This window comes from Myodes glareolus, chromosome 2, assembly GCF_982192425.1.
Source record: "Myodes glareolus chromosome 2, mMyoGla1.1, whole genome shotgun sequence".
Taxonomy (NCBI): Eukaryota; Metazoa; Chordata; class Mammalia; order Rodentia; family Cricetidae; genus Myodes; species Myodes glareolus.
The window spans coordinates 111,749,790-111,767,453 of record NC_142027.1 but is presented as its reverse complement, the minus strand read 5'-3'; the positions used below and the strand labels follow the sequence as shown (position 1 = coordinate 111,767,453).

Genomic DNA, 17,664 nt, shown 5'->3' with positions numbered 1-17,664 from the left:
CCCAGTCTTATCTTTATTAGCATATATTAACTATGCTTAATGGTGGGCTTCATTGTGACACCTTCATGTGTCGTATAATGCATTTTGATCACTCACCTCCGTCACTGTTTCCCTCCACTTCTGCTGATTCCCGAGTCTTTGCAATTAGTCCCCCTCCTTTCACGTCTTTCCCTTTTTGTGTGTGTGTGGGGGTGGCCCAATGAGTTTCATTAGTTGCTCACAGATGCAAGAGGACAACTCCCTAACTCCAGGATTATAAGTACAGCCATTTGTTTGGCTTAAAATTATTTTTTATATTCATTTCTTTAGTGTGCATGTATGTTTATGTGTATGAGCATGTCTTGTGTGTATATATATGTTTGTGTATAGCATATCTTGTGTGTGTATAGGTTTATGTATATGAGCATGTCTTGTATGTGTGTATGTTTACGTGTATGAGCATGTCTTATAAGTATATTTATGTGTATGAGCATGTCTTGTATGTGTGTATGTTTAAGTGTATAAGCATGTCTTGTGTGTATGTTTATGCGTATGAGTATGTTGTGTGTGTTTATGCGTATAAGCATGCCGTGTGTGTGTGTGTGTGTGTGTGTGTATGTGTGTTTGCGTGTGTAAATCAGGACAGCTTACGGACGCTGGTTCTTTCCTCCACCCTTCTTTCCTCCACCCTGTGGGAGCTGGGAATGGAACTCAAGATGTCAAGCTTGACAGCAAGCATCTTTACCTGATGAGCCATCTTAACGGCCCTGGTTTTTGTAAATTGACTTATCTCAGTTCCTCATGCTTTTAGTACCTGGGCACTTTAGGCCAGAATAAACTTACTCAATGACTATGGACTGAACCCTCTGGAACTGTGAGCTAAGATCAATCTTTCCCCACTTAGGTTGTTTATGTCGAGTATTTTGAATAGGAACAAAAGGCTAATACAACCAGGTTGCTACAGCAGAGCCCATCCAGCGTGACAGCCCACTCACCCTTGGACTCGGACAGTGTGCGAATGCTCCGTGCCACAGCCTGGTGGGCCATGAGGGGGGTCGATGGAGACGGACAGGCCTCGTTTGCCATGAGCAGAGGCCGGGATGGACACTAGGGTGACTGTATGGGGCAGGTGGGATCCGGGTGAGTCTGGCAGAATCTGTTCAATGACTGGAGTTACCACAGTCTGGTAGTAGCAGCGCCCGCTATGAAGGCCGTCGGTAGTGCGGATGCAGAGAGGAGGGGAAGAAGAGTATCAGGGAGAAGTCAGTCATGCTCCTCTGCAGCAGGCTTCGCCCTCCTCCCACACCCCTCCCCAGCAAAGTGATGGCACTCAGGGCAGGACTGGGTGACCAGTGGCTCAGCTCTCCCAACTCTGGGTCTCAGTTATTATGGTAAAAAAAAAAATTGTTTCAAAATTACATTTATTTATGTATGTGTTTGGTCAAATACATGTGTGCCAAACTCTGTGTGTGTGTGTGTGTGTGTGTGTGTGTAGTTTGTATGTAGTTTAAAGGACAATTGAAAGGAATCAGCTCTCTCCTTCCACCACTTTGATCCTGAGGATAGATTTCAGGTCATTAGGCTTGGCAGCAAGCACCTTTACACACTGAGCCATCTCACTGGCCCCATTCTGGCTTGTCTATTCTGTGATGTTGTCAGATGGCCAAGATAAGGCGAGGCCCTTGGGGATACATCTCGTTTGGGAGGAAGTCATTAAAAACCCATTTGGGATCAGGTCCTGTTGTTCTCAAATCCAGCCTTGTTGGTGTTTCCTAAGAGAGAATTTGCCTGTTATTTTGTCCCTGGCTCTGGGGAGAAAGACTCTAAGTCCTTGGAACAGGGGGATCTTTGTTATTTATGAGCCCCTTGGAGGATGCTTGAGTCTATGCAAATGACATGAGTCAGATCAGGGCTGGTCCCGCAAAAACGGACCATGACTGAAGGCTTGGGGCTTCGAGCCAGCCTGGGTCCCAGGAGCAGGCTAGAAACAGAGTTTAATCATGTGGCCAGATTACTTATAAGAAAACCTCAATGAAATGCTGGACCTCAGTGTGGCATCCTGGTTAGTAAACATAAGGTGGGCTAGGGGAGAGATGGAAGGCATCCTCACTTGGTGGCTTCTGGGCTGTGTCCTTTGTAATGCAACTGTGACCCAAAGCACAGCACCCTTTGGAGTTCTGTGAGTCATTTAGCAAATTATCAAACTTGGGGTCACTGGATTGGAAGCCAATTGCTTTAAGTGTGTGAGGGCCCTGGCGGGTAGTGTGCAGCTGGTGTCTGCAGCAGGAACAGACCTGCTGATAATAGTATCTGTAGCTGGTAGTGTCTGTGCCAGCTCTGTGGCTAGAGCCAGAACCGTACTGCAAAGACAGAGAGAAGGGAGCTGGTATTGGGGGACACTTAGGATTTTGTCATTTTCCTTCTTTCCTTTCTTTCTTTCCTTCCTTCCTTCCTTCCTTCCTTCCTTCTTTCTTTCTTTCTTTCTTGGCAGGGGCTCTACCACTGAGCCACACCCCAGCCCCCCACTGGGGATTCTAGGCAGGTGCTCTACCACTGAGCCACACCCCAGCCCCTCACTGGGGAATTCTAGGCAGGGGCTCTACCACTGAGCCACACCCCAGCCCTTCACTTGGGGATTCTAGGCAGGTGCTCTACTACTGAGATATACCCTCAGCTCTCTTTTTACTTTTTGAGACTGGGTCTCACTAAGTTGCCCAGACTAGTCTCCTTTTGCATTAGCCTTCTGAAAAGCTGGGGTGACAGGCATCTTTGCCATGTCTACAAGGTAGCAGGGAGCTACAGCACTTGCCCTCTCCTATTTTCTCATGTGGAAATAAAAGCCTGAGTGTTGGCAGCCTCGATGACAGGTGCAGGCCCCGAGGTTCGAAGAGGCCCACAGTACTCACCAGTACAGCTTCGAGTGCTCCACCAGTGTGTAGGTGTCCCCGTCGCCGATGAAGGTTCCGCAGGTGAGGCAGATGAAGCACTCAGGGTGGTATTTCAGCTCCCCGGCCACCTGTAGGTGGGGGACACAACACAGCTTACTGGTACCTGCAGTTTCTATACCGACCACCATTCTCTTTTCAAAGGAGAAGCAGGGCAGTCTGGACAGACAGAGGACTGAAGGATCTGAATAGGCAAAGAAATGGGCTTAGAATGCACAGGGGATGGTGGCAGGGAGAGAGAGCATGCTCACCTCAAGAGATGGGGCAAGTAGGAGGAGGTGCTCACCATGACCAGTCCTTTGGTGATGTGTTCAGAGCACCCATGGCAAGACTCGCCATAGCGGGCCCAGTAGTCCTTCTTGCAGAAGAGCTGTCCATCCTTCTCATAGTACTGGTGTGAAAGGGAGGCACTACACTCACAGCACCTGGGTGGAGAAGGGCGGGGCTGAGATGGCCACATCGACTCTCTCTGCACAGTATGTTCATCCTGCGTGTGTGGTGCCTAAGGAGGCCAGAGGAGGGCACTAGATACCCACTAGGATACACACTTAGGAGCTTTGCAAAAGTAGCAAGTATTCTTGACCCTGAAGCCATCTCTCTAGTCCCCACGTATAGGTATTTATCTTTGGGTATTGCTTTTAGAAAATTGAAACAAAATAGGGGCTGGGATGTACTTCTGTTGGTGGAGAGCTTGCCTAGCATACATAAAGCCCTGTTACCAAAATAAAAAAATATTAGACGGGCAGTGGTGGCACATGCCTTTAATCCCAGTATTCGGGAGGCAGAGGCAGGCGGATCTCTAAGTTTGATGTCAGCCTGGTCTATAGAGTTCCAGGACAGCCAGGGCTACACAGGGAAACCCTGTCTTGAAAACCCAAAGAAAAAAAAATTAAGCAAATTTAAAAAAAAGACTAAGAGAAAGGTATCCGAGTGTGGACACATAGGTAGGCTATCATTTCAGCAGCTGGGAGGCTGAGGAGGGATCTCGAGCTGCAGTAAGCAAGGGCTACACAGATCCTGTCTCAAACAAACAAACAAACAAACAAACACACGAAGAATTATCTTGGGCTAGTAATTGGGCACTCACCTGTCATCCCAGCACACAAGACACAGTGGCAGGAAGATTAGGAGTTCAAGTCATAGTTGGTTATATACTCTACAGTGAGTCCAGGTCAGAATGGGACATGAAATACTGTCTTGAAAGTAAAAGAAGGAGGGGTTGGAGAGATGGCTCAGTAGTTAAGAGCACTGGGTGCTCTTCCAGAGGACCTGAGTTTGATTGCTAGCATTCAGATGGTGGCTAACAACTATCTATAACGTCTGTTCCAGGGGATCTGACATCCTCTTCCGGCCTTTGCGGGTACCAGGCACACACATATATGTGTGAGCAAAACACCCATACACATAAAATAAACACTAAAAAGGATAAAAGAAAGGAATGTGAGTTTGAGGCCAGTCTGGGCTACATGACAAGTTTCAGACCAGGCTGGGCTACACAGTAAGATCCTTTCTCTAATTAATAATTAAAAAAAATTAAAAAGTAAAAGAAAAACAAGAAAGAACCCCAATTTTAGAAAGCTGTATCTGTGAACACAAGTGGCCTATATGCAAATCCAGAGCTCAGACTGCTCTGAGAGAGGACTGCACCCCCACATCACTTTCTAAAAAGTGATTATTAATGGCTGGGTACAGCTGTACACACACCTCTGATCTCACTACTTGGAGGCAAGGAAGATGGGTGAGTTTGAGGCCAGCCTGGTCTACACAGCCTGTCCCAGGACAGCCAGGGTTTCATGGTAAGACCCTACTTGCACAAAATATCCTAAGTGTGTGTGTGTGTGTGTACAGGCCTCAGTGTACATGCAGCAACCACAGGACTCTGAGAAATCAGTTCTCCCTCTGGACTCTTACAGAAGTTCTGGGGCTTGAACTCAGTTCATCAGGTTCATGGGACCAGCCTCTTTACCTGGGACCAGCTGAGCAGTCTAGCTGCTTCATCCCCTCAGCTTTTCCCCTTTTTGTTTTTGGAGACAGGGTCTCTCTATATAGCCTTGGCTGTCCTACAACTTTCTATGTAGACCATGAGTGCCTTGAACTCACAGATATCTGCCTGCTTCTTCCTCCTTAGCACTGGAATTAAAGGTGTCACCTCGCCCAGCTCCCTCTAGAGCTTTTTGGCGCACAGCCTGTACAGCCATCCATTTCCGCTCTGCCTAGATGGGCTGGAGGATCTGGCTCAACTGCTAACCTCAGGGGCAGGAGCAGCTTCGAATCCAAGTCCCTGTCTCCTCTCATGCAAAGAAGATGCTCAGAAGGAAGGTGACTTGTTCTTGGTCACCATCTAGATGGATAGAGGAACAGAGGCTGGGAACATGGAGGGCGTGAAGCGGACCACAGGCCTCATACATGGATTGGTTGGCTTTCTCCTCTAAGAGTGCAGAGGTCTGTAACTCTTTAGACCTGAATGTCAGCACCTTCCTGCTTTAGCACATGGGAGGCAGAGGCAGGTGGATCTATGGGCATTCAACACCAGTCTGCAGACCAGTCGGGGCACTGGGAAAATACCAACTCAAAACAAAAAGGAAAATGAAAAACCCAACCAAACAAATACCTCAAGGGGAGCTGAATTGTAAAGGCAACTTGCCCAAGCTCCCACCAGTGAGCACTGGCTATCCTATCTCATTAAGGTATGAAGTAGGTATTGGGCTCAGGATGCAGAGACAGGATCCTGCCAGTGAAGATGCAGGATGCTGTTATCTCCCCAAAGCTCAGCAGCCCTAGGCCTTCACGAGAATGAGAATGCCCAGAGATCAGCTCAGTTCTTGCTGCCACCTACCATTAAATCTATGTCCCTGTCTTTCCTCAGGAAACCAGCCCAGGGTCATCAAAGCCAGCAGTCCATCTTAGTCTAAGAGACAACCAGGGAGGCTGGGGTTGGGGCTGAAGGGCAGGCAGAGAGAGAGGGTGTCTTTGCCCGTAAACTAGGTGCCGGGCTTCTCCTGGTCCAAGCGTCTTGGTGGGATTGGGACACTCCTGTGAGTCTATGGAGAGCTGACCCTAGGGTTCTGTGTGTCTAGATATGCCTGGGCCAGAATGTACCCCTGAGCAGAGAACGGGCTGCATATGCAGCTGGTTCTGCTTACGGGTCATGTGGGGCCTGGAGGAGCTGTGCTGTGCTGGGGACCAGTGCAGGAGAGAATAGGTGGGTGAGACTGTTCACTGCACTCCCCAGAACTAGTAGCCTGCTGGAACTGGAACTGAGAACAGGACAGGGAGGAGAGCTGTACAACAGCTGGCGGGACACTGTTCCTTTAAGAAGATCCTAGCTTGTTTCCCATTGTCTGGGTGTCTGGCCTGCAGGGAGGGGCTCAAGCCGGGGAACACAAAATGTCAGAATTCAGTTGTAAGTGGGTGGGGATGTACTCAGGAAAGGGGCCTGATGAGGTGTCCCTGGGGGAGGCAGAGAGCAGAGGAGGAGAGGCTGGGTGCAGGGCAGGAGTCATGATGTCATGCTTATGGGCCCAACTCTCCTGGCAACAGTCCAAGGCAGGCTCCAATAGGGGAAGGGCTTAGTACCGCTGGGAGACTGGGGCAGTGGGAGGAGGCTCTGAATGTAGGGCCCCAGTACGCCTCTCCTGGGGTTTTCAAACCTAATAGAAGATGCCATGGAAAGGACCCCAAAACGCAAAGAGGCAGCAAGGATCCTGTCCTCTCAAGAAGGTCCCCAGTCCTATCCTATCAGTGACTTGCTTCCTGTCCCACGCCTAGGTCACAGGAGTTTCACAGAGGTCTGCCCATCGCCCATCGCTGGTGTCACGCCGCAGGAAGCAGGGCCTCGGCGTGCCTGCTCTCCCTGTGGGTGTGGGCTCAGAACCAGTTACATCCCACCCCGGGAGAGAAAGCTCTTAAGTTCATCTAGAAGGAAACTCCCCAGCTCCTCCTCCACCCACTCATTCATCACAGTCGGCCGCCACTGCTGCTGCGGGGAGTGATCTGACCATGACTGGCTCAAAAGTTCTGCTCAGCATATCCCCTACCAGGTCACTACTTCCTTGAAGCCTCTCCCGGCCCTTATTGCTACACAGCAGCAGCAGCAGCAGCAGCAGCAGCAGCAGCACAGCCTCTGTAAATGTACCTTCAGGAGGGGGCTGATCCCACCCAGCACCTTCAGTACTGCTTAGGCACCTCTCTGTAATCTGTGTGCTACGGTTCCCTGGCGGCCTTCGCTCTCTGTTGAGAGAGGGTCTCACACAGCAGAAGCTGGCCTTGAACTCACTATGTGGAAGAGGATGACCTTGAACTGATCCTACTTCTACCACACAGTGCTGGGATTACAGGAACGTGCCTTGAAGCTTAGTTTGTCCATGCTGGGGATAGAACCCAAGGATTCATGCATGCTAGACAAACACCCTGCTGGCTGAGACACATCCCCAGCCTGACTTTGAGTTCCCCATCCTTCTGCCTCTACCTCTCCAGTGCTGGGATGACAGGTGTGTCCCACTATGCTTGGCTTCTGTCTCTGTTTAGAGGGGTTAAGGCTTTACTTGGGCTCAGGATGTGGGCTCAAAGGTGTTAGTGGCTGGCCCCAGGCTTCAAAAGACCTTTGCCAACGGAAGGTACAAAGGAGCTTCTGACCTCTCCAGCCCCTTAATCCTCAGCCTACATCCTGACAGCAGCCAGAGAAGGGAGAAAGAGGAGCCACCAGTGGGCAGAGCCATCAGCTTGATTCTCACAATGCAGTTGAGATGGATGGGGCACGTGGGTCAAACAGTAGAATACTTGCTTCACAATCAGAAAGCCCCGGTTCCATCCTTAGCACCACTGTAATCCCAGGACTTGGGAGGTGGAGGCAGGAGGATCAGGAGTCTGAGGTCATTCTGGGCTACCTGGTCAATTTGAGGTCAGTTCGGGATATATGAGATTCTATCTCAAAAAGAGCCCTCCATGTCACACAGGACCAACCAGGTAGAACTCCTAAGTAGACTGTCCCGGCTCTTCTCTAGCAGAGCCAGGCTGGGGCAGGAGAGGACCCTGTGGAGAAAACAGGTGTATGGAGCTCTGTGGCAAGAGAGCCTGGGCTAAGTGTGTCACAGTGACAGGTATGAGGCTCCTCCCACCTCATTCCAGGACACCAGGGTGAAAGAGTGAGCAGCTGGAAGGTCAGGCTCACTGGGAGAAGGTACCAGATGGACCAAAAGCTCAGCAATGGCCTGTTTTCCCCATAGCTGGTAGACCTGACTGGAGAGTTTCAGTTCTGCCCCACAGCCATCCCCAGATGGGCCTGTCCTTTAGTTCCCTCCACCTTCAGCCAGGTCCCTCTCTAAGCCAGGGACCCAGGACAGGTAGTAAGAGGGCTTTCTACTTACTTAGCCCCACGGAGGTAGCGGATTCTTCTCAGAGCCAAGGCTGGTAGCATCCTCTGCAGTCACAGAAGGCTCTGGAGGCCTGTACGAGGCCACCCGTGGCCTGGCCAGAGCTTCCCCATCCTACTATAGGGACTCAGGATTGGAGGCTGCAGGGGGTAGGGCCTGTGTGGCCACACCACAGGGGAGGAGGAGGCAGCAGTGTGGCGAGGAAGGACTCTTTCTCAGTCTGTGACAGGAAGCAGCCAATGTGCTTTCTGCTTGGGCTTTGGTGGAGGGCGTGAGGGATAGATCTAGCTCTAATCAGGTAGGAGTAAGCAAAGAGTGGTCTCCATTCTGAACGTAGGCAGAGGGGACGGCAGGGAAGGATCTAGGTTCTGACTATAGGTGGGGAGCTGCGAAAGGAGGGATCTAGGCTAGGCTAGGACTACAGGCAGAGAAGCGAAAAGGAGTGGCTCAGGCTATAGCCCCAGGTAAAGAGGCAGGGAGAAGGGAGCTAGGCTCTGACTCTAAGAAAGGAGGTGGGAAGGGAGGGAACTAGGTTCTGACCTGCCTGCACCCCCCCCCTCCCCGCAAAGGTGAGAAGGAGGGCTTTGGCTACAGACAGGGGGAAGGGATGTAGGCGCTGACACCAATGAGGGAGGCAGGGAGGGATCTAGGCTCTAACTGCACTACTCTGTTCCTAGCCCTCTTCATCCGAAGAAGGGGATCCTGTGTATTCCTTGGTCTCTTCCTGGACAAGGCACTGAGGGCTTGGCTCTCTAGGGACAGAAAGCACCAGAGCAGCTGCCTCTTCCGGTGCTGTCCCCAAGGGAACAGAGGCCAACTTCCCATGGTTAGCTCAGCCTCCTTACAGGGAGGTTCCTCGACTGAGAGCTTTCTCCCAGCTGAGGTTACACTACCAGCGTTCCCTATTCCTCGCTCAGGGCTACCCCACCCAGCCTCCAGGGAGATTACCCAGGTTAAAAAATTTCTAGGAATTGTGCACTCAAGGCTTTTAGGAAAAGGACCCTGCAGGCATGGCATACAGAAGCAGCAGCTGGGCCCCCGGAAACCTGGACCATGGGCCTGGCTCTAATCTTCTGGGAGGCAGAGCCAACAGGAAGTGTGGTGTATGGTGGTGGGTAAGGATGAAACCCCACCTAATGCTTACACGCTCTGAGCTGTCTACAGAGAGCATCTTCAGAAAACACGCGTCCTGGCTCAGCAGGCGTCTGACACAGCATCTAAGGCCTTCCTGGCAGACCAGCCCGGGATTTACTCCAGTTCAGGGGCAAATGCAGAGCTCAGATCAGAGGACTCACAGCCAGGGAACCTTCCGCCGGTTCCTCCAGCTCCCCCTGGCCCAGTGCTTCTCAATCTTCCTAATGCTGCGCCCCTTTAATACAGTTCATGCTGTGGTGACCCCAACAGTAAAACTATTTCTGTTGCTACTTCACAAATGTCATTTGTTACTGTTATGAATCGTAAAATAAGTATCTGGTATGTGACCCCCCAAAGGGGCTGCGACCTACAGGTTGAGAACTGCTGCCCTAGACACACATCGATGCAGCTAGAAGGCTGGGACATGGCACAGTAATCGGGCTTTTCCCTGGTATCCATGAGGCCTGGGTTCAGTCCAACCCTCCCTCCCTCCCAAATTAAGAAATGTGTTATTTTATTATAAACAGATAAAAGTAAATTTCCCCTCAGCGCTGGGGAACAAGCATGCTAGGTCAGTGATGTATCTATCACTGAGGGATTACCCCGGATGCCCCCCCACTTTATATAAACATTAGTGGTTGGAGATATAGCAGAGGGCTTGCCTAGCAAGCCCAGGGCTCTGGGTTTGGTCTCCAGCATGGCAGGGGCCGCGGACGGACGACAAAACAAAACCCAAGGCTGGGTGATTCTATGGCAGCCCCACTGTAAGTCAGTCCTGTAGGGCCCTAGCTGATCCCCAGCCGTAGCTATCACGGCCCACCTCAGTGCCTGTGGGCATGCTGAGTTCCTCCCTCACTTCCTTCTACTCTGTGCTTAACTGTCACCTCCTTGGAGGGCTGTCTGGCCTCTGACACTGCTCTGTCTCTTCTCTGGCTTTCCTGCTAGAAGGCAGGAGACCACGCCTGGGAGGGGCAGGATGGAGTCCTAAGGACTCGGGTTACATAGGGCAGGTTTTGCAGTTAAGCCCCGTGGAGTGACCTCTGCGCCTGTTTCCTCATCAGTCAAACTGCTTCAGTAACAGCACTGACTTGCAGGTTGTCCTGAGGGGGCCTGTAGAGGACAGGTGCTTGAGAGCGGCTGACTCAGCGGCCCCGGGGATTCCACTTGGAAGGGCATGCAGAAAGACAAGGCAGGCAAGGAGTGGGATAACTCATGAAGCCGTCCCCCACCTTGTGGCTGTCCAGTCTTGTCACACAGCCCTCCCGCTATCGCAGCGTTATCGACGGCAAAGGGAATAAAGGTTTCAATGTCACTGAGAGGTCTGTGTCATTGGAAATGGTGCCTCAGGTGTCCTGGGGAGAGTTAGGCTAGTTGTCTGCCAGCCATGTACCCAGGGCAGCTGGGATCTTTCTTGGAGCTGTTTTCCTAACTGTATGGGGCAGGACACTGTAGTATTACCCAGCTTCGGTGAGTGAGCATACACCCCTGGGCCGGGTATGGGGAGGCAGAGATGGAGATTCAGGCTCTGATGATGAATGGAAGGGTGAGGAGGGATCCAGGTTTAGATGGTAGGCAGGGAGGTGTTGAGGTAAGGATCTGGACTTTGGCTGTAGGCGAGAAAGCAGGGACAGGAGGATCTAGGCTGACTACAGGCAGGTAGGGGTCCAGGCTCTGACTGTAGGTGAGGAGGTAGGGAAGGAAGGATCTGGGTTCTGACTATGATATGGAAGCTGTGGGTCATACTGCTTGTGGGCCCTTCCTCTCTTCGGGGCCCTCGTGTCCCTCCACTTCAGAGATAGCGGAACATGCTTGCTCCCTGCATCTCCCAGCTGGGTCTCACCCCTCTCGATGTTATGGAGTGGCCATCCAAAGCCAGGGACCCTTGCCTCCCTCCAGTGCTGCAACAGAGAGGGACTACCCTTGGGACTCTCTCATACCTTCCTTCCCTGCCAGTTACAGGGCCCCTAAAGACAATTCCTTGATTCTTTTTGGCCCCACTGCAATTCTAATGTCACTAAAGCAACAGGCATAACTAACCTGCCCCCTAACTCTGCTGACAACAGATACCCTCTCCCCAGTGCAGACCTGCTGCTCATCAGCACCCTTAGAAGAGCCCACTCAACTCTGTAGTGGTACATAACATGTAAGAGACAGTCAGAAGCCACTTCAAGCAGTGACAACCTTCACCGAGGTACTTGCTATGGCTGAATCCCTATTTCTCACATGAGAATAGGCAAATATCATACCCTTGATGGTTATTAATCCAGTAGAGGCTGGATTAATACTAAAGAATGCTTGAGGACCCGAGGTCAGATCCCCGGCATCCATGTAACGCTGGGAACAATGAGGGACATCTGTAGCCCAGTGTGGATGGGTGGACACAGGAGCACCTTACGGGTTCACTGGCTACTCAACCTAGCTGAAATGGCAAGCTCTAGCTTCAGAGAGAGACCTTATCTCAGAAAGTCAGGTGGAGGGTGGCAAGGTGGCTCAGTAAGTAAAGGCAGGTGCCGCCAAACCTGACCACCTGAGTCTGATCCTCAAAGACATGGTGGGAAGGGAGATGCCCACAGCAAACCTCTGATAACAAGTTATCCACATGCACACCACCATGGCATGGGAGTGTGCACACACATGGGTATGGCTGATCAGGTTGGCCTGCAGACCAGTGAGCCCAAGGATTTGTCCCCACCTGTGGTGTAAGAGCTTCCTCAGAGATTCAACATTTCCCTACTTCAGGAAGCTCCTTAGGCAGGAAGGCAAACAATTGAAAACAGCTTCAGGAAGTCCCTGAAACTGACCAGATTAACTATCTCCTCCCCACCTCTCCCCCAGTAAGCAATAAAAGCTGAATTCCTCTCTGAAGAGCAAACCCAAGCTGCAAAGAGGACTCTTAGATATGCAAAGCTGCAATGAAACTCTCAGACAAAACAAGCTGCCTGGATAGAGGTTAAGACCAATAAGGACACCTGGAAAGGACACTTTCCCTCCTGTTGAGCTGCCTGCAGGCTGTGCAGTGTGCTCCAGGTTCCCAGCTTTGAGAGCATCACCCATGCGGGGCTTTGGTGACGCAGCTGTCTGGAATCACTTCTGCTCCTGTACGTAACCCTTCACCCATATTTTTCTGTAAATAACTCTAATAACTCATTGGTTCTCAAGTTGTACTTTGGTGGTATCCGTATTTGGTCTGTCGCGGGTTCCCTATCTGCCGTGAGTAGACATGTGTGTTGCATCTCCACAGGAAGAGTTTATCACACAACACTGCTTCCCCAGCTGGGACTATACATGCACACCCTTTCATCTGGGGATTCTGGGGATGGAGCTCCCAGTCGCATATCAGCCCTTTCATATCAGAGCTCCTCCCTCCTCAGTCACTATCCTAAGTCAGGCTTAGGAGGCAGACCCCTGAACTACGACAGTCTCGTCCTGCCAAGTTGCGCCATCTGCCCACTAGGATGACAATCTTCAGTAAACAGCATGCTGCCCAGCTAGCTGTCTGCTGCCTCTCTATTGTTTTCCCAAGGGCCTAACGCTGGCATTCAATGCCCACGCCAGCTCAGTCTCCACTTGGTCTCCTAACTGCATCCCTTAACTTTTTCACCACCAATAGTCCCCACAGTCTTGTCTCCCTGAGTGAACGGTCTTTTTGTGTGTCAAGATCTCCTCATGGGCTTCCCTGAGAGACCTTCTGAGCATATGTTTTCAATCCCTGGATGTGTTGCCTGCCTTTCTTCTGGCCTCAGAGTGGGCACTGTGTATTCCTAGTGCTTCCTGGTCATGTGACTTCAGACAGAAATACAAACCTCTCTATGCCCCAATTTTTCTTTGGAGATACAACTAGTATCTAACTATACAAAGTGTTCAGAATCCTCAGTGTTAGAAAAGGCCATCTTCGTCTTTTTCTGTTTGAAACAGGGGCTCATGTAGCTCAGGCTGGCCTTGAACTCAGGATGTAGCACAAGGTTGCCTTGAATATCTTTCCTCTTTGTTTCTTGGAATGCTACTAGTGGGACTCTGGGCCACCTCTAGGTGCCCACTACTCTATTGAGTCTTTGATCACAGCCATGTTCTGTGTACAGCTGGAGGCCAGGGCTGTTTTCACTGGCTGACACATGTGTATAGCCAATTATCTAGGGACAGTGGCTAGGAGTCCCTTGAGAGCTGGTGTGTCTTTCCCCTCCCTGCAGCAGGAGAGCTCAAGGAAGCTAGGGCAGGTTGCCCTAGCCCTCCTCTTCTGCCTGTTCCCGCTCCTCTATGGGTTCCTCATGGTGAATTCTACCAGCTTCAGACTGAAAAAAATCGCATCCTGGCATGGGGTGGGGTGGGGAAAATGCTCAGCTGGTAAAGTGTTTGCCTGAATTCAGTCAGATCCCCAGCACCCATAAAAAAACTCAACACATCGGTGTGCATCTGTAACTCCAGCACTGGGGTTGGAGGGGGCAATGTGGAGATGGGAAGATTCCTAGATCTCAGTGGCTAGCTTGTCTAGGATTCAGATTCAGCGGGAGACCCTGCCTCAAAAAGTACAGTGGAGGGCAACAAAGGAACCCACCTGCTATCTACCTCTGGCCCCCACATACATGTATGTGTACCTGTACACACACATGCACACACACACACACACACACACAAAACTACACCTGAACGTGGTATAGCTGGACTTTTTTATTATTCCATAAATAATATAGTATAACTACTGACGTAGAATATACATTACCTTAAATGTAAGTCACTTAAGGAGGATTTTGTTTGTTTGAGACAGAGTCTCATGCAGCCCAGCTGACCCTGAAATCACTACACAGCTGAGGAGGAGCTTGGATTTCTAACCTTCTATCTCCTAGGCGCTGGGTTTATACGCATGTGTTACCATGTCTGGTTTATGTGGTGCTGGGGATCAAATCTAGGACTTCATGCACGCTAGTCAAGTACTCTACCAACCAATACATGCTTAGCTCCTAAGTAGGATTTAAAGTCTACTAGACAAGCTGAGGTATGGCAGCATGTACCTGTAGTCTTAGATACCGTGGAGGCTGAGGCAGGCAAACTGCTTGAGCCCAGGGGTTCTAAGCCAGCCTGGACAACACACACACACACACACACACACACACACACACACACGTATATGTGTGTATATATGTATATATCGATATATATATACATATGTAAACACACAAATGGAGATAATTGAGTAGATAAAAGTACTTGCTGGGGAAACCTGACAACTCAAGTCTGATCCCTAGAACCCATATAAAAAGCTAGATACAGTGGCAAGCACCAATAATCTCAGCTCTCCTACTTCCGATGGGAGGAGACGACAGGAGAATCATCTGGAAGCTCTCAAACCTGCTAGCCTGAATTAGCTGCACAGTGCCAGACACAGCCTTAACAAGGTGGAGTTGAGAAGTGACTCTCAAAATCCGTCCTCTGACCTCCATGCACAACGTGCTCCTGAAATGCACATGTGCCCCCCTCAATATAACAACAGCAACAACAAACATACATACCCCAGAAAAAGGAAGCTCCTTGTTTTAAGAAACTGAGGCTGAGGACCCACTAGAGATAACAGGCAAGGACAGAACTAGGAGAAACATCCAGGTCACAGGCGGGCCTTGCTGAGGGCATCCACCCGTGGGCCAGTGTGTCTTACCTGAAGCAGTCTGCATGCCAGTCAGCGTTCAGGGCCTGGAGGTACTGGCCGTCATAGATCTTCTGGCCACAGCTCGCACACACAGGCAACTCGCTTCCTGCTTGGGGGTAGAAACCAAATCAGGAGCCATTTTTAAGAGGGTAGTTTGCAGGAGGTCTAGCCTGCCCAGCTCACTGCAGGCAGACTTAGTGCTTGCTCACACACTGAACCTTTCTCTACAGGACGAATGCCCGGCAAGAGGATAAAGGATGGCGGTCTCAGAGTCCTGCTTGGACACTAAGTCGCCAAGCCTCTCTGGACCCATCTGGAACATGTAGTGGAGAACAGAGGTGCTCCCGTCAGAGACAGCAAGTGTAAACGGGGAGAAAGCAGACTGAATTTAGAAACAAGGTGGAGGGTGGCTTTCGTGACAGCCTCTTCTGCTCGCCTGCCCAGAAGAAGTGTGGAAAGGGGCAAGGACTTGCAGTGCTTGGCTGGTCCATCTCAGATTAGAAGTAGCAGGGGAGGAAACCCAAAGGTGGTAGCTTTCGTTGAAACATGATGAGGGGCCAGGGCTGCGAAGCCAGACACTCTGGCAATTCTTTAAGGCAGACACTACACATGCTTAGTCATCCCCGGGACCTTGCACCCATGGACCAGGTGGGCCCTACAAAATAGTCTCGGCCTGTTCCTCTTTATTCTACAGACTCCGAAATCTCAGCTGCAGAGAGGGGACCTCTCCTTACCACACACAGCCAGGCTCCGAAACCTGCATCTATTCAAACCAAATAGTAGTGTGTTGTAAGTGCCCGTGGGCCTATGCCCCCAACAGGGCTTCAGGGATGTGTGTGAATGGGAGGCAGAACAGGGCTGGGGAGACCAGAACCTGTCTTTGACCAGATGACCCTACTGTGAGGGCTTTGAGAAAGAAACCTAGGGGAGATTCCAGACTGATCCAGGCTGAGGGAATCTCAGAGGACTCTGAACCCCAAGTGTAGTGAGGCTCTAAGCCTGGGGCCCTCTCAGTGAGGCGGGACTCTAGCCAAGATTGATCAAATGAATACTAGAATACTAGGATTGGTGAAGGGGAAACCGGAGGTCACGGTATGACAGAACTGGCGGTGGTAGAGACCTCTGCAGCATTCTGTCACCGGATCCAGTGTGCCCAGCTTTCCAGTGCTTTTTTTATTTTTTAATTTTGCCCAGTCCCCCAATTCATCTAGTCCCGAACTGCATTGGTGGGGAAACTGAGGCTCCGGGTGTTGGTGATTGGTTCAAGGTCAGTGAGTTCCGCAAACGCGAGTCTGCATCTCAGGTCCGTGGTTGCTGTCGTTTGGTTCTCCCGGGTCAGACTGGATCAAAAGGTGCCCCCCCCTCACCGAAGAGCGAGGACCAGGGTGGGACAGAGAACTAGGGACTAAGGTAGGTGCTGGATGAACAGTAACCTGGGAGATGGGTGAAGACAGGATAGGGTATGAAAAGAGGAGCTTCCTCCATCCTCAGGAGAGCAGCTCATCCCGGGGCCAAGGAAGGGAGAAAGGGTGGGAGGGTGACAGAGAATGGCCTGCGGGCTTCGGTAGGACAGGCGCGTTCCTAGGAGGCAGGGGCGCGGCCTTGCAGCTCCTCGGGCCCCTAAGACACTCCCGGCTCCCCTCCCCCGACCCCCAGCCCGGCGCACCTTCCTCTCCCATACGTTCTTCCCTCCAGGTGCAACAAAGTAGCGTCAACCTCATGCACTCGGCGGGGGGCGGGGACCGCCGGCAACCGGCGGGGCACCGGAGAGCTGGGGCCGGGCCCGCGAGCTCGCCCGCCGCCGGCCCGGGAAGGCGGGAGGCGGGGAGCGCGGGGCCGGAGCCGAGCGCTCCGCTCCGGGCTCGGCGATGCCGCCGCGCTGCACTCCCACGCCCGGCTTGGGGACACCGGCACCGCGCTCGCCGCCGCTTGAGGAGCGCGGAGGGGCGGGCCGGGGCGGGCCTGCAAGCTGCGGCAGGGGCGGGGCGCGTGCGACGCGGCCGGCTGGAACTGCCCCTGCGCGGCTCCGCCTCCAGAATATCCACGCCCCTCAGAGACAAACCCGCCCCCCGCAGGCTGACAAGGGGCCTGCGGGCACTGCGGGTTGGAACTGTCACTGCGCGGCTCCGCCCCTCGCCGCAGTAACCACGCCCCTCAACGACCATCCCGCCCCGGAGCGGTAACCACTTCTCAGCTGCAGCCACGCCCTCTGCAGGCCGGCAAGGGCCCTGCCCGCCGCGGCATTGGCGGAATTGTCTTTGCTCGGCACCGCCCCTTCTTGGAGGAAGCTCCGCCCCCTCAATGACAGCCACGCCCTCTTAGGATCGGCGGGGCCTGTAAGCCCCGGAAAGGGTGGAGCTGAATTGTGAATCTGCTTTTGCGTCGCTCCGCCCCCTCATCGGAGGCCACGCCCCTCACGGCGGCAGTTTCGCCCTCTGCCGCACAGCTGGGGTTGCAGAGCCTGCACTCCCACGCCCACCATAAAACCCGCCTCTAACCCGCCTCTTTCTCCTCCTCCTTTTCTGCCTTTCATTCATTATCAGCTTTACTAGGGTACGCCCCAGGACTGCTCAGCGGATTTCCTTGGAAAAGGCGC

At 52.1% G+C, this 17,664-nt stretch overlaps 1 protein-coding gene across 2 annotated transcripts in view; it reads right to left on the bottom strand.

Moving 5' to 3' along the window:
• The window catches only part of Limk1 (LIM domain kinase 1), a 30,529-nt gene extending 13,560 nt beyond the window's left edge, over positions 1-16,969 (bottom strand). The window contains exons 1-5 of one of the 2 annotated variants that reach the window (XM_048433804.3): positions 16,735-16,969; positions 15,078-15,174; positions 3,211-3,349; positions 2,886-2,995; positions 975-1,181 (exon numbers count right to left, since the gene is read on the bottom strand). In XM_048433804.3, the coding sequence (XP_048289761.3) occupies positions 975-1,181; positions 2,886-2,995; positions 3,211-3,349; positions 15,078-15,174; positions 16,735-16,789 (608 nt within the window). In that variant the 5' untranslated portion in view covers positions 16,790-16,969. Of the gene's footprint in view, positions 1-974; positions 1,182-2,885; positions 2,996-3,210; positions 3,350-8,290; positions 8,449-15,077; positions 15,175-16,734 lie in introns of those variants that run through there. The other variant, XM_048433805.3, reaches the window with a different exon arrangement.
• Positions 16,970-17,664: the final 695 nt, after the last annotated feature.